This window comes from Linepithema humile, chromosome 3, assembly GCF_040581485.1.
Source record: "Linepithema humile isolate Giens D197 chromosome 3, Lhum_UNIL_v1.0, whole genome shotgun sequence".
NCBI lineage: Eukaryota > Metazoa > Arthropoda > Insecta > Hymenoptera > Formicidae > Linepithema > Linepithema humile.
The window spans coordinates 13,252,749-13,267,894 of NC_090130.1; the positions used below are offsets into that span (position 1 = coordinate 13,252,749).

At 43.5% G+C, this 15,146-nt stretch overlaps 1 protein-coding gene across 1 annotated transcript; it reads left to right on the forward strand.

The window, feature by feature from the left end:
* Positions 1–8,573: 8,573 nt before the first annotated feature.
* On the forward strand, positions 8,574–9,599 carry LOC136999109 (uncharacterized). Its single transcript, XM_067352659.1, has one exon. The coding sequence runs from the start codon at positions 8,678–8,680 to the stop codon at positions 9,245–9,247; it is 570 nt and encodes a 189-aa protein (XP_067208760.1). The 5' UTR covers positions 8,574–8,677; the 3' UTR covers positions 9,248–9,599.
* Positions 9,600–15,146: the final 5,547 nt, after the last annotated feature.

Genomic DNA, 15,146 nt, shown 5'->3' on the forward strand with positions numbered 1-15,146 from the left:
TCCCCACGTATCTTTGGACACTCTCCTAATGGACATCATATAATTTGTCAACTTTTCTCTTAAAAATCTTGAATGTGCAATGAAGTTCATCTTGTCGTCGATCAAAATCCCCAGATATTTAAATTGCGTGCAGTATTTTACGTTGTCATTTCCTAGCTTAATTATCGGTTGTCTTTCCTTGTCAAATCTTCCTCTTATCGTCATAGCCATCGTTTTTGTGGCCGAGGGTTTAACTTTGTGGAGCACACACCAGTCCAGCAGAGCGGCTACTGTCTCTTTGCCTAGCTCTTCGATCTCCCTTCTCGAATTTCCTTTTATTATAATAGCTAAGTCATCTGCATAAGCTACTGCTTCCACGTCTTGATCATTAAAATTACTACTTATATTATTAAGCAAATCGTCCATGCACATATTCCAAGCGATTGGTCCTATAATCGACCCCTGTGGGCATCCTTTGTGCATTCGTCTCACGGCTTTGTCGAATTTGCTTTGCACAAATGCCTTTCTTCTGCTGAAGTAACTATTTATTATTCCCATTAAGTGACTACTACACCCAGCCCTTATCATACTGGCCTTGATTGTAGGCCATTACAAATTGTCAAAGGCTCCTTCAATGTCTACAAATAACACTATGACGTATTTTTTATTCGTGCTTTTAACACCGAAACTGAAACGTATCAGAGCATCTTCTGTCGATCTCTCAGGCTTAAAACCATATTGCCTTTCGTTGTCTAAACCAGCCTCTTTATAATTTGTCAATACTCGATCCAGGATAATCCTTTCGTAAATTTTACTTAGCGTGGTAGTCATGGCAATTGGTCTATACGAGTTCACCATTTTTCTATCTTTATTTTCGTTTTTCAGAATCAATTTTACTGCAGTAACACAAATCTGGGAAAATCGCTTCTCTGAAGCAATTATTTATTAAATTTATTAGCACGTCCTCTCTGCAACGCCAAAGATTCTTGATAATCTCCGTATTGAAGCCATCATGTCCAGGGGCTTTCCCTTCTTTTAATCTTTTTATCGCATGCACGATTTCGTCTCTAGTTATCATATTTTTTAAGTTATTATTTCTATACGTCCTTACTTCATGTAAAATATGCCGATGTCTTTCTGTGTTCAATTCTGGGTTGTCTTCGGGCATGCTTCTGTCCAGCAGGAGGTTAATTGATTCAGCCCAAGTTTTTGTGTATGTCCCATCCTGCTTCACGAGTGAACAGATCACATTTTCCTTTTTGTTCTTATTCCTCGCAATTTTATACACGATACTCCACGGTTCTTTATTCCCTTCTGATGTTACGAATTCTTCCCAAGCTTTCCTTTTCTTTATTTTTATTGCACTAGTGTATTTGTTCCTTGCTTTCTTGTATTTTCCAGCGAAATTGTCAAAGTCTGGTAGATTTAGCCTTTTAGCTCTGGTAAGTTCTTGCTTGGACCTGTTTGCCATTATCCTTAACTGGGACAACTCGTGATCCCACCATGGCACATCACGGTTCGACGTATTTCGTCTTGGCATGGTGTGTCTACAAACATCGTTTAGTATAGAATTCATAAACCTAGCTGCTTTATTTGGGTGTAGACTTTCTAACTTGTCCAGCTGTCTCTTACTAAATTTTTCTTTCGTCATTGCCTCAAAGAGGCTCCAATTAGCTTTTTTAGTATTGAATTCTTTTGTCCTGTGTATTCTTGTCTTTTTAATAAAATTTAAACTTATTGTAAAAATAACCAGATTGTGATCGCTCGTAGTACATTCATTGTTTACTTCCCATTTGCTGATTTTATTGAGCATACTTCCGCTTGCCAATGTTATGTCGATATTCGATTCACCCCTGGCCGTAAAAAAGGTGGCCGGATATCCAGGTTTATTCACAACGTATAATTCGTTCGCAATTATAAATTCTTCGACCTTACGGCCACGTTTGTCGCTTTCTTTTGAATACCAGCTTTTGGATTTAGCATTTGAATCCAATGTTATAATGATGTTTGCGTGTTTTATGTGCTGCAGTATTGTCTCAATTCTCTGCAGAATGGGTTCTATTTGCAACGAAAACTGGCAATATACATTGATTATGTAAAATTCAAGGCCCTCAGCCATCACCTGGAAGTACATTATATGGTCAGTTTCCTCGAAGGTGTTTTGGAAAATTTCAACGTTTCTACTTCCAACAACCGAAGCAACCCAGGGTTCCTTTGTGTCTGGTTGTAGGATCTTTAGACCAGGTGTTTTGTAGCCTTTTACAGAGCCATTGACGCTGTAAGGCTCTTGAACACACAGAATGTCCAGGTTCTGTTCCTTTATTATAATTTCTAGGTTTATTGCTGCCGCGATCAATCTTTGCGCATTGATCTGTCCAATTTTTAGCTCCATTTTATTTTATTCCTGTATATTTCTAAATGCTTTTTATATTCCGGACAGTCTCTGTATTTAACGTTGTGCAGAATTTCTCTCCGCTTGTTCCTTACACAGTTTATACACTGTGGTCTGTCTTTCCTTGTGCATTCTGTTTTTGTGTGTTCCTTCGCACCACAGTTTTCGCACAGTTGGCCAGATTCGTTACAGAATTTCGCGAAGTGCCCATAACCGTAGCATTTGAAACATCTTATAACGTTTAGATGCTCCTTAACTCTGTACGTCCGCCATTGCATATAAATCCTTCCTTTCCCAATCAACTTTTGATAAAACTTTCCAGGGATTTTTACAATCCAGTTTTTCCTGTTTTCCTTGGTTCTATAGCTATAGTTAAACTTTGTTTCGTTATACAATTCTTGTAAATCGTTTTTGTCGCACTCTTGGAAATTTTTCTTTATGAGATCTTCTTTCAGTTCTTCCGCACCAAGTTTGTTTTCCACGTCATAAATAATCATAGCTGGGTCAATTTTCTTGGGTTCCTCTACTTTAATCGCTTTACTAGCTAAATCAGCCCTTTTGATCATTTCCTTGTCATCTCTTCCATCCACTTCCATTATTAGCCCTTTGTTTCTCATTTGCCTTATGCTCTTTATCTTTATTTTACCTTTCACATCCTTTAGTTCCTTTAGGAAATCCTTTTTTAATTCTTCATTCGTACGCTTGTCCTTTTCTTCATCTTCAGGTCTTATCAGTATTACTTCATGGTTTTGAATTAATGTTCTTTTTTCTTTTTCAGGAACATAACCCACCCTGGGGCCTGCCGAGCCGCTTGCTACAGCTTGTGCATACGATTTCTCGGAGTTCCTCACCGCAAGGTAAGCCGATTTCCATTTTTCAGCCTCCAAGTGCTGTTCATACAGATATCTTTCTAATTCTCTCCATCTTGCCATGACATGTTTTATTGTCATTTTATTTACCTTGTTATTTTCATTAAATAGGTATTCCTCCAATTGTTGTCTTTCTTTTTGTATCTTGTTTATCCCCTCATTTGTTGACACTCCATTCTCCTCATCCTCTCTCTTCTTTTCCTCTTCATTTATTTCAGATCTATCTTCCATAGTAATTTTCCTTTCTCTTCCTTTTAGTTTTCCTGCCGCTTTCATCCTCTCTGAAGATGTTTCTTCCGAATCACTACTAATGAAAACCTCATCATTTTTATCTTCTTTCTTATCATTCTTCTTTAATAATTCCAGACATTCTTCCCCATGTTCCAGCAATGCCGTTGAGCTGGGATTTACCAGTCTCCTCTGCATTCTGTGCATTGGCGGTGATGATCTTGTTACCGATCCAGTTTGTCTAAAGGGGTCCATAGTGCGTTCCGAGTCGTTTTTAGGTTTAAGCAGTTTAGTTTTGTTTTTAGTTTTGAAATCCTCCATATTAATCCCACGAGTACGGCGGGTCTAGAGGTCCATCCAGGCAGAGCCCCCATTACCTGGGTAAGGCGACTGATGTACTACTAGGGTTGCGCCAGGTGCCCTAGAGGGATCGTTTGCGGCTGCATCGTTTTAGTTCCCTGCAGCCATACAGCCATCAGCACGATACCTTACACCTTAGCTTGAGAAACCTAAAGCCGCATATTTCAGTTAACACAGCACTTGTTTTGCGGGATATTTGCCTGGTGTTCGGCAATAATCAAGTGTGCGCGCCATTAGCCTCTTAGCTGCAGTGCCGAAGCACATACATTACCAGCGGAACCACGAGGAGGTGGACCAATGACTTGACCGGCAGAGGCTATTTGAGTCGCTATACCAGCCCGTAACTAGACTAAGGTACCATTATTATATTCAGTTTCGAAGATTAACTGGTTCACTCATGCAACTCCCGCGCGGCGTGTTGCATCTCCGCGGCGTGTTGCTTTCGCGGCGTGTTGCTTTCCGCGGCGTGTTGCTTTCCGCGGCGTGTTGCTTTACCGCAGCGTGTTGCTTTGCCGCAGCGTGTTGCCTTGGCGCAGCGTGTTGCCTTGGTGCCGCGTGTTGCCTTGGTGCCGCGTGTTGCTTTCGCATTCTAGAGCCGTCCGTGCCAACGGCAGCGTGTTGCTTTGTTCTTAATATTGTGGGGTATGTACCCCGCCTCCTTAACTTGAATGTTTAGAAGAACAATTTGCAGCCACCAAGTTTCAACTGCAAGTTGGGGTGGACTTGTCAATATATAAAATTAAAGATAAATAAAAATAAAAATAAAAATTAGCGCCAAAAATAAAATAAAGATAAAATAAAAGTAAATATAATAGGTTAGGAAGACCTCCCCAAATGGGGTCAGGGCCATTCCTTGAAGGCAGCTCATCACCGAAAATCGGGTCAGAGCACTTCCCAACAGTGTTTCAAGTCCCCACCGTGTAGCCCATAACACAGCAGTAACCTTCCACACTCTTAGTCCATACTGCTACAGTTGACATTTTCCAGAGAGGCCGCCGGGCTTAGGCCGCGCATGGGCTAACCCTTCAGTGCAAGCACTGTAGGGCGCGCAGATTTACCAGCAGTCACCTCCCCAGTCCACATCACTGCATGCCTGAGTAGGACCGTTAGAGAGGATTACCCAGTTCCGTCTCGAGCAGGCAAGCTCAATAAGAACTTATAGGGGCAATCCCTCTTGGCGCATAACTTTTTGCAACAACGCATATCGTGTCATCATTTGTTACTTGGAACCAGTCTCTCTTCTAGACTGAAGTGCTAGGTGTTATTGCACTTTTAGATTTTAGCGATCGATGGTCATCGCTTACGTCACTAATTAGATGACGAGGCATGTGGCTATTTTTTTTTTTTTTTTTTTTAAAGTAGGGAAATCTTCATAAGACACCCCGAAGATGTTCTCGGGCGAGTGTGGGATTTGCAGACCCTTGGGCCACAAGATGTTAAGGCTCCAAGGAAGCTAAGTCTACACCTACCCACTAAAACCCTGCTTCATTATACCTGAGACTGCAGGTAGCACAATGATTGCGGAGTTCTTACCGCCTTGGCAACACCGCAGTGGTTCGGTTGAAGATGTTAATTGCGTGCAGTCCGCCAATCAGGACCCTCGTTGACAGGGTTTTGGCATCTTTTGTCTTAAGTAGACCAAGTTTTGTCAGGTGCTCAAGCGACGACTTACTCCATAGACCACGAGATGAGAGCGTCAAGGATGTAAATTCCACTCTATCTACAGCGTCCTTAGCCTTGATAGCGTTTTCCAGGTTCTTGTACTTATTTATTTTGGCTTGGTGAGCCTGCTCGAGGGCCGCTCGCTCGTCAACGACCTGCGCATCCACCACAGCCGCCGATGTAGATGAGAAGATCCGGCTTGAGTGCTCCTACAGATGTTTTATATATAGGTTCTTTAATAACCCTGAACTTTTCACCCAAGTGTCCGACCAGGTAATCGATACAGGCGTCATGTCTTTTAATTCGGGCGGCATGTGTCCTGTGACAGATTTGCAGAACATGATGTAGTGTTTCTGCATCGTTACATCCCGCCCGACAATGACGATCCCGAACGCGACCACGGGCCATCCTAGATCGGAGAGGAATGGCATTGATCCGTAACTTGTTCATATTGACAAAGTCGCAACCCGATAGAAAAAGATTGCCATCAGTGATCCATCTATGCTAGCAGACGACCTCGCGTGACCCCTCCAATGGGCGGCCATCATTGGATTTATATAACAATCTGGCCTGGCGCCTTTTATACAGAGCCATTGTAGTAATGGCCTGGCCCTGATCCGTCAAACGTTACTCCACGCGTTTAATTTCTAGTTGTATAAATTCTTTCATCACCTGCGGGACCTCAGCGTCCTCAATGGCCCCGAGCCTCCGCAGGCGGTGAAAGCGCTGGAGTGGAATGATCCAACGCATGGACGGAAGAGAGAGGCCGCCATCTTTAACATCAGCATGGAAATACGCGCTTGGTACATCGTGTGGAAGCGCAAGCCACTTGCGTACAGAAGATCGTATCACCGTATCCAACTTATTCAATAAGCTTATATTGGTTCGGCCCAAAACTAGCTGATGGTAGAGGCTAGGAAGGACTACTGTTCGCAAGGCAAATAGCCTCTGTTGCGGTTTTAAGGGGGCAGCCATTAAGACGCCCAGGTCAGTCTTAACCTTGTCAAGCGGGCGTCCCATCAGACGACCCTCCGGAGTAAATGAAACTCCTAAGTATTTCCATTCATCGGCTCTTTTGAGCGCCGGAATGGGCCGACCAAGGCATCTGAACACCTGTCCCGCATCAACCACCGACCTCTTCTCCTTGGGGACGTTTTTCAGAGCCACTGTAAAACACTTCGACGCGTTCACGCCTAGCCCGCATTGCTGTAAATAGTTAGCAGTAGCATCAAGCATCAGTTGGAGACCCCCTGATGTCGTCGCCATTAGCACCAAGTCATCCGCAAATCCGATCGCATTAAGGGAAATCCCCCCAACCCTTAGTCCAACCTCCGGGGGGAGTCGACCAAATAAGCGGTCAATAACCAGGTTGAAAATCATGGGGGAAAGCGGATCACCCTGTTTAACACCACACGTTGGATGGATATCATGTGATTGCCTTGGCAACATCCAACGAAGCCATAAACAACGGCTTAAAGTTTTGCCTGCAGTATCTCAGGGCAAAGTCCATTAGGAAGATATTTTCAGAGCAACCATCTATCGGTCTGAAGGCTTTTTGCCTAGAGTCTAATTTAATTGATCGACTCATCCTATTTGCAAGAATCTTGTGGAACGTTCTTACAAAAATCGAAGAGACCGTAATGGGCCTGAAATCGCCAGGATCAGAGGCACCTTTTCTCTTAGGTATTAGCGTAGTTTTAGATTTTAAAAGATGTTGTGGAAGCTTACCACATACAATAAAGATATTGAATATACGAGCTAAGATACCCAAAGGAACGGCCCTGAGATCTTTAGCCGAGAAACCGTCCGGGCCAGGTGAAGAGTCCATGGGAGGAAAGGCGTCTTTAATCTCCCCCGGCACGACTGGAGACCACAGATCAGTCAACGCAGATCGTCGATCTACCTCAACACCCGGTGTGGCAGTATTTGGCCCCGTCATGATACGTTCCCAAAAGGGAATCATAACGTCCTTGGGGGGAACAGAAGCCGTACGCTTATCTTTTAAGAGGCCTCGCAAACAGTTGGATCAATTTTTCCTCCATAGGCTTTGGACATGCGAGTACTCGGCCCGCCTGGCTTTTCTGCGAGACACCGGATTCGATATATCCGATACCGGACATACCTTCCCAGAGGGAGTTTTAATTGAGAATGTATCAAGGAGATACAGAGAGAGTTCTTCAAATATCCGGTCCTGATTCCAGAGTCTTAGTGACTGGCATATAACTTCCAGCCGATCCAGATTGAACCCGGTGGACCCGCAACGCGCCAGGGCTTCAACGTACTCAATCGTCGCGCAGCGGACTCTGTCACTGATCAGGTCGTTGGCGCCTGGGTCAGGAGAGCCTGATGTAGTAGGACTTAAAGGTGGGACAGAGTCATCTGAGTCAGATTCGTCGGATTGCTGGCTTGAGGAAAACCGAGGACGCATCTCCTCAATCAGCTCAATGACGAGAGCCTTATGCTGAGCCTTTCGTCTCTGACCCTTTATCGACTCCAGAGTCCTGCCTGGAAAAGATGGTAGAAGATCTTGATTTAGAAATCTAGATCCCTGCAGGACAAGTCGAGCCTCCTGGCGGGCCAAAAGGGCTGACTCTTCAGCATTCCAGCGGCCTTTAGCATGCTCAATGTTTTGCTGAGCATCGTACCAGTTCTTATGCACCTTTTGGTGATGGACTCCACGACCTATCTTGGTCGAGAAACTGCGATCACATCCCGGAAATTGACAAATAAATTCACTACCGGTGCCGCCCCGGCTAGCAGAAGATCCCGAAGTGAAAACTGGACCAGCAACGCCTGAGGGCGTGCTGGTTCGACAATCGCCTTTCTTTTGGCGAACATCCATCCGAGGCTTATTTTTATTTGAGTTTGGGCCAGCTTAATACGACTACAGGGGCAGGCAACCCCTGCAGAAGATGTTTCGCAGAGGCAGCTCTTAGTTTCCCCTCCAAAGAGGGTACTAACCGGCGGGAACCACGAGGAGGTGGCTGCTTGCTAACTATGATCCCATTAAGAGAGTCATAGTTACTCCCGCCGTTTACCCGCGCTTGCTTGAATTTTTTCACGTTGACATTCCGAGCACTGGGCAGAAATCACATTGCGTCAACACCCGCGAGGGCAATCGCAATGCTTTGTTTTAATTAGACAGTCGGATTCCCCTAGTCCGTGCCAGTTCTGAGCTGAGCGTTGAATGGCGGCCGAAGAGGACGATCGCGACGGCTCGCGCCGCCACGGAAGCCTCGCAGCAAGGAAGATCCGCGGGAGGCCAAGGCACGGGACCGAGCTCGGATCCCGGGACCGGCGCGAGAACGCCGACCGTTTACCTCGCCCGGCACGTCAGCCAGACCCGCTTCCCGACCAAGCCCGACACGCCCCGCTCCTCAGAGCCAATCCTTATTCCGAAGTTACGGATCCAATTTGCCGACTTTCCTTACCTACATTAGTTTATCGACTAGAGGCTCTTTACCTTGGAGACCTGCTGCGGATATGGGTACGAACCGGCGCGACACCTCCATGTGGCCCTCTCCTGGATTTTCAAGGTCCGAGGGGAAGATCCGGACACCGCCGCAACTGCGGTGCTCTTCGCGTTCCAAACCCTATCTCCCTGCTAGAGGTTTCCAGGGAACTCGAACGCTTATACAGAAAAAAAAACTCTTCCCGGATCTCCCGACGGCGTCTCCAGGTCATTTTGAGTTACCCCGACGAACACTCTTACGAGGGCCCGAATTGTATGCGGTTCCGCTGCCGGGTTCCGGAATAGGAACCGGATTCCCTTTCGCCCGACGGGCGTGTGTCTCTCGTCACACGGTCTCTCTCTCGGTCTCGTTGTCGAGAACACCAGAGTATGTACGCCGTCATTGACATAGGATTTCTCCTAGGGCTTAGGATCGACTGACTCGTGTGCAACGGCTGTTCACACGAAACCCTTCTCCACGTCAGTCCTCCAGGGCCTCGTTGAAGTATTTGCTACTACCACCAAGATCTGCACCGACGGCGGCTCCAGGCAGGCTCACGCCCAGACCCTTCTGCGCACACCGCCGCGACCCTCCTACTCGTCAGGGCTTCGTGACGGCGCGCTTGCGCGCGGCCGCCCCACTTGCCGCTGACGGCAGAGTATAGGCTCGACGCTTCAGCGCCATCTATCTTCAGGACTAGTTGCTTCGGCAGGTGAGTTGTTACACACTCCTTAGCGGATTCCGACTTCCATGGCCACCGTCCTGCTGTCTTAAGCAACCAACGCCTTTCATGGTGTCCCATGAGCGTCAAGTTGGGCGCCTTAACTCTGCGTTTGGTTCATCCCACAGCGCCAGTTCTGCTTACCAAAAATGGCCCACTTGGCACTCTGATCCGAGATGCTCGTGGCTTCATAATTCAAGAAAGCCAGAGATCTCATCCATTTAAAGTTTGAGAATAGGTTGAGGTCGTTTCGGCCCCAAGGCCTCTAATCATTCACTTTACCAGATGAGACTCGCGCGCGTTCCTGACGGAACGGCCGAGTGCCAGCTATCCTGAGGGAAACTTCGGAGGGAACCAGCTACTAGATGGTTCGATTAGTCTTTCGCCCCTATACCCAGTTCCGACGATCGATTTGCACGTCAGAATACTTTGGTTGCAGTATTTGGATTACTGTTTTCGAACCTTTTGTTACTAACAATCCTTCAGTGTAGTAGATCGGTGGAGACTTGTGATTGTTATAATAGTTTTAAAGTTATTTAACACCACGTCACTTTATTATTTATAGGCACTGAGGCTCACACTTTATTTTATTTACTTATACAATATTTTATCCGATATAACAATTAAGAGGCGGAAGGCCAACTTGCACGTGGTGACTGGTTTTAGGTTAACTTCGTTTCTGTATCTTCTCTCTAAATCTCAGTCCTCTATGTGCCACTCTGAATAGACAGGTTAAGAAGTCGTAGAAGTGCTAGTAGAAGTGCTTGCTCTTGTCGATGATGGTCGCTTATATAGCGGCTATCCCTTCTCTCTTGACTTGCGCATTGGGCATCGTATGATCCATCGCGTGATCTGTACATTCCTTTCGGATGAGATCATTGAGTCACACCTGTATTTACATTCGTACAGTCTGAGATGAAAGTTAGGTTAGGTTACAGGTGCTGCTAAAGTTTTTAGTTCTGGTTACTTTTCGTTGTCACTAGCAGTCGAGCATAGATTAGTATAACAGTGAAATCGTGCTACATGTTATTTCAGGTTTCGGATTTCTATTGTTTAATTTTATAATTCTGGCGCAACTGATCGTTGTTTTTCTACCTTATCTAATTTATTAATAATATTATTAGTAATTTGTTTAAACAATTAAATATTATGACGTAGTTAGTACAATTTTGTAATTATTTTATAATAGAGATACTTATTTATTATTGGTATCGTTATTGTTATAGTTTTAACTGATCATTTATTTATAATTATTATAAAAAGCAAAGTTTAAAATTTTACCGTGTATACGAGAGTAGAAAAAATGTAGAGAGTAGAGTATGGTGACCTTAGGTGGAGTCGCCATACGTAACACCCCCCTTCTTAAGATGAGAGCATCCCTGATTGGATGCGACGGCGAGCCGGTTGAGCCCTGGACGAGCAGTAGGAATGTATTCGTCCATCCTTTTCTCCAAATGTTTATATGCGGTTTGAAGCTCAAAAATCTTTTCTCTTATTTCTTTGCTTCTTTGCGTTCCGGTTTCTTGATGGTCAGTTTTTGGCCCGGCGTTTTCCACTACTATCCTCTCAATCTGACTGTCGACGATCTGTCCAACAGCAGTGCAGGTTAGTAATGTTGTCCCTCTATATACTAGGTACAGAGTGATTGCGGTAATGATGAGTAATATGATGGTCCAAATAGTCCTGACGTAGGAAGATACTTGGGTAGTCTCGGTGTTCTTTTTAGGAGTGCCCCAGGAACTGCTTTCCGATGGCGTTGATTCGGGTGAAACTTCTAGTTTCTTTGCGTGTGGTGAAAAGGTGTACCATTGGTTTTTTATTTTGTAGATTGCAGTAGCGAGAGAGTTGCAAGAGATTTCCGTGCTTTTGGTCGTTATGAGCCGAGTCCTTGGCTCTAAATACATGGGTTTGCCGTGTACCATCACTGGCAGTTCCATATAACAACTTCCGGTTTCTCGTAACAAGGCGGGTACCAGGGTGCACTTAATAAGCTGTGCTGCTTCTCCTCTAATTCTGGCGGAGTAGCCTGGAGTTCCCATGATAGAAAAGGCGAATAATGTTGGATCCTTGTGTGCCAGTGTAATTGAGTATTTTAATTCCTTCTTTTTCTCATTGCATTTGTCGATGCAATACTCTGTATACACAGTTTTTATATCCTTATTATTGTCAAATAAATGAATATCTCTAAATAATTTTAATTTATCTATACTAGTGTGGTTTCGCAAATACATTTTATCGTGTTCTCTTATAACTAATAACGGATGCTCTGTTTGATGTACAAAGACATTGCAGGCATCGTGGAGGGTGCGGATGAAGAGGGTTATTTTATTGCTGGGTAATCCGTATGCGGAAGGATACCCTTTCTGAGAGATTCGTTGCGCGAAGCCCCTATATATTAGTGTTTGTTGCATCGGTGAGCAACCTATTAGAAAATAAGGCGACCAAAAATTACTATAACCTTCTTCGTCCGTACACTCGAAGTCGGTGTAAATGCATACAGTCCCAACGGGTAAAATTAGTCGATTACGCAAGAGATCGGTTTTAATATTATAACGCTTATAAATTATGTGAATGAAAGTATAAATTTCTTTAACAGGATTAGTAGTTTTGTATAAAGGAATAGAACGACTGTTAACGAAATTTATTTCGAGGTCGGTTAGGGATAAGTTTCCTAACTGTAAACAGTTGGTGGCGTGCAAGTGCGCACAGGCCTTATAGGTAAGTAGTATCTTTCATTTATTTTATTATTTTTTTGTATTTTCTTAGTATCTAGATTCTTAAGACTAACGCTGTTATCTATTTCTACTCTACAACTTAAGATGTCTATGAGACTAAACCGAGGTTTCAATGATATTTCTATTATTGTCTCATGGGAACGAAGATCTTCATCAAATAAACAGTGAGCGGAATCATCTAGGGAGATGAGTGTCCCGTTATCGTGGGGGTTGTCGCAATCGTATCCCACTAGTGCAACGCTGAGGCGGATCAGGAGGATACCGAGGAATTTTACTAATTTCATCTGTAAAGCAAAAAATAATAAATAAAAAAAAATGAAGGAACGACGAGGTTTCATCCTGGTTCGCTATAGTTTGCTTTTCTTAGCCTATTACTATGTACTACGCGTGTTTTATTTCTTATCTTAATTCTAACGTTCCCTTTGTCGAGAACTTCGATAATTCTATAGGGTCCTGAATATTCCCTGCTTAGTTTGTCTAATTTTTGAGAGTTTAATAAAAATACATTATTGTCTTTATGAAATTCTACCGCATGAGTTTTCTTATCATAATTAGTTTTGGACTTTTCTTTGGCGTTAATGAGGTTATTTCTAGCGGCGGTTTGTAATTCGTGAACCTTATCGAATAAATTTAACAAGTATGATTGGTAGGTTTCGGAGTCTTCATCGTATTGATGGCTGGACGGGGCACGAGCTGGGTGTCCGAAAATTAACTCGTGAGGCGAGAATCCTGTTCCTTCGTGGATCGAGGTATTGTAAGAAAAACTGGCTCTGTCAATCAATTCATCCCAATGTTCTTCTCTATTAATGAAACATTTTATATATTCAATCAGGACAAGGTGTGATCTTTCTAAGGATCCATTGGATTGTGGATGGTAGGCTGTGGTGCGGAAATGTTGAATGTGAAATTTCTTTGTTACTGTTTTCATCACAGCGCTCAGGAAATTGGTGCCCTGATCGGTGAGTATGCTCTTTGGGCATCCAAATCGACAAATAAAATATTTGATAAACGCTTCTGCAGTCGTATCAGCTCTGGTGTCTGGTAGTGGAGCGTAGACTGAGTATTTGGTTAGCAAATCTTGCATGGTCAGAATGTAAGAGTTCCCTTGGGGTGTACTGTTAAGTGGTCCCACGATATCGAGGGCGACTTTGTCGAAAGCTCGACCAGGAGTGTCGGTAAGTATCATGGGTTGCCGTGTTTTTCTTCTCACTAGTTTTAGAGTTTGACAAGTGTGACAATTTTTTATGTGTTCTTGGATTTCTCCTTTCAAACCTTTCCAGTAGTATTTTTGCTTTATGCGCAGGTAGGTTTTTGTAATACCTTTGTGTCCTCCAACGGCTGAACAGTGGTATTCTTGGATGATTAACGGTCGTTGTTCTTTAGGTGGAGTAATAAGATATCCATTACAAATGGTAACGGTAATCGATACGTCATTCAATCTTAACAATAATAGTTCAATGATATGTTTCCAGGGAATTGAATCAAGTTCAGTATTTCTTCGGAAGCTTAGATTTAGTAAGTTCAATTCAGTGATTACATCCAAGATTGAGGCAAAACATTCGGTGAGTATCTCCTTGTCTAGTTTTACATTTCTTTTTTCTTTTACAGGTAGAACAATAATATGGCGTCCATGGAATGAAGATGGGTATACACGAGCCCTATCGAGCGTAAGTTCATTAAGAGGCGGTAATTTTCCGGCTTTCTTTAATTCATAGGCTCCTTCGTCAAAAGGTAAGTTATCGGTTGAAACAAATATAACAATATTATCATCCCGTTCGGATAAAGGTAGGTTAATTTCTTTAATACGATATTTTATGTTGTAAGTAGTAATTGATTTATGTTCTATTTTCAGGTTTTCAGTTTCATCTTCATCGTCGGATAATTGGAAGGATTCATCATCGGTGGCAAGGCAATCAAGGTCGCTAAATAATTCAGGCAGGTCTTCATATAATCTTGACGTGCTGGGTGGCGGTTCAGGTGGAATAGGTTGCGGTAATACTGCATTTATCGCTGGTAAGTATTCTTCATTATCTTCAATATTTTTATCTTTATTTTTCAGGTCGTCGAAAATGTCGGAGTTGCTTCTTTCAATGTCGTCCATTTCGTCTGGTTCCGGATCCGTAGAGGAAGTGGAGAAATCCAGCAGTGGTGGGAGTCTTTGAGGTAGGTTTTTAGTGGAACTTTTTCTTTTCAGCTCGGCTTCTGATTCGCTATTGCTGTCTGTATTTTTATAATATGTTGGAGTTTCGTAATGAATTCGAGGACGTTTGTGTACAGGTAAGACTGAGAGGTAAGCTACGTCTGTCACAGGATTTCTTGATAGTGCGTCTGCGTTTTTATTGAGACTTCCGATTTTGTACGTAATATTATAGTTATATTCTTCTAATTTTAGACGCCATCTCATGAGTCGAGACGTGGGGTCTTTCACTCTACACAGCCAAGTAAGAGATTGATGGTCGGTTATTAAGGTAAATTCTTGTCCATATAGGTATGGTCGGAAGTGATTAACACAATATATTATAGCCAGCAGTTCTTTTTCGATAGTGGAATAGTTTTGTTCAGCTGCATTTAATACTCTGGACGCATAGGCAATTGGTAAGTCTTGATCTATGGTTCCTTGACTGAGGACACCTCCGATTGCGCGGTCGGATGCATCTGTAGTGAGTAGGAATCTTTTTGTGAAGTCTGGAAATTGCAGTATTGGTTCTTTGCATAATATTTCACGTAGAGTGTTAAAAGCTATTTGTG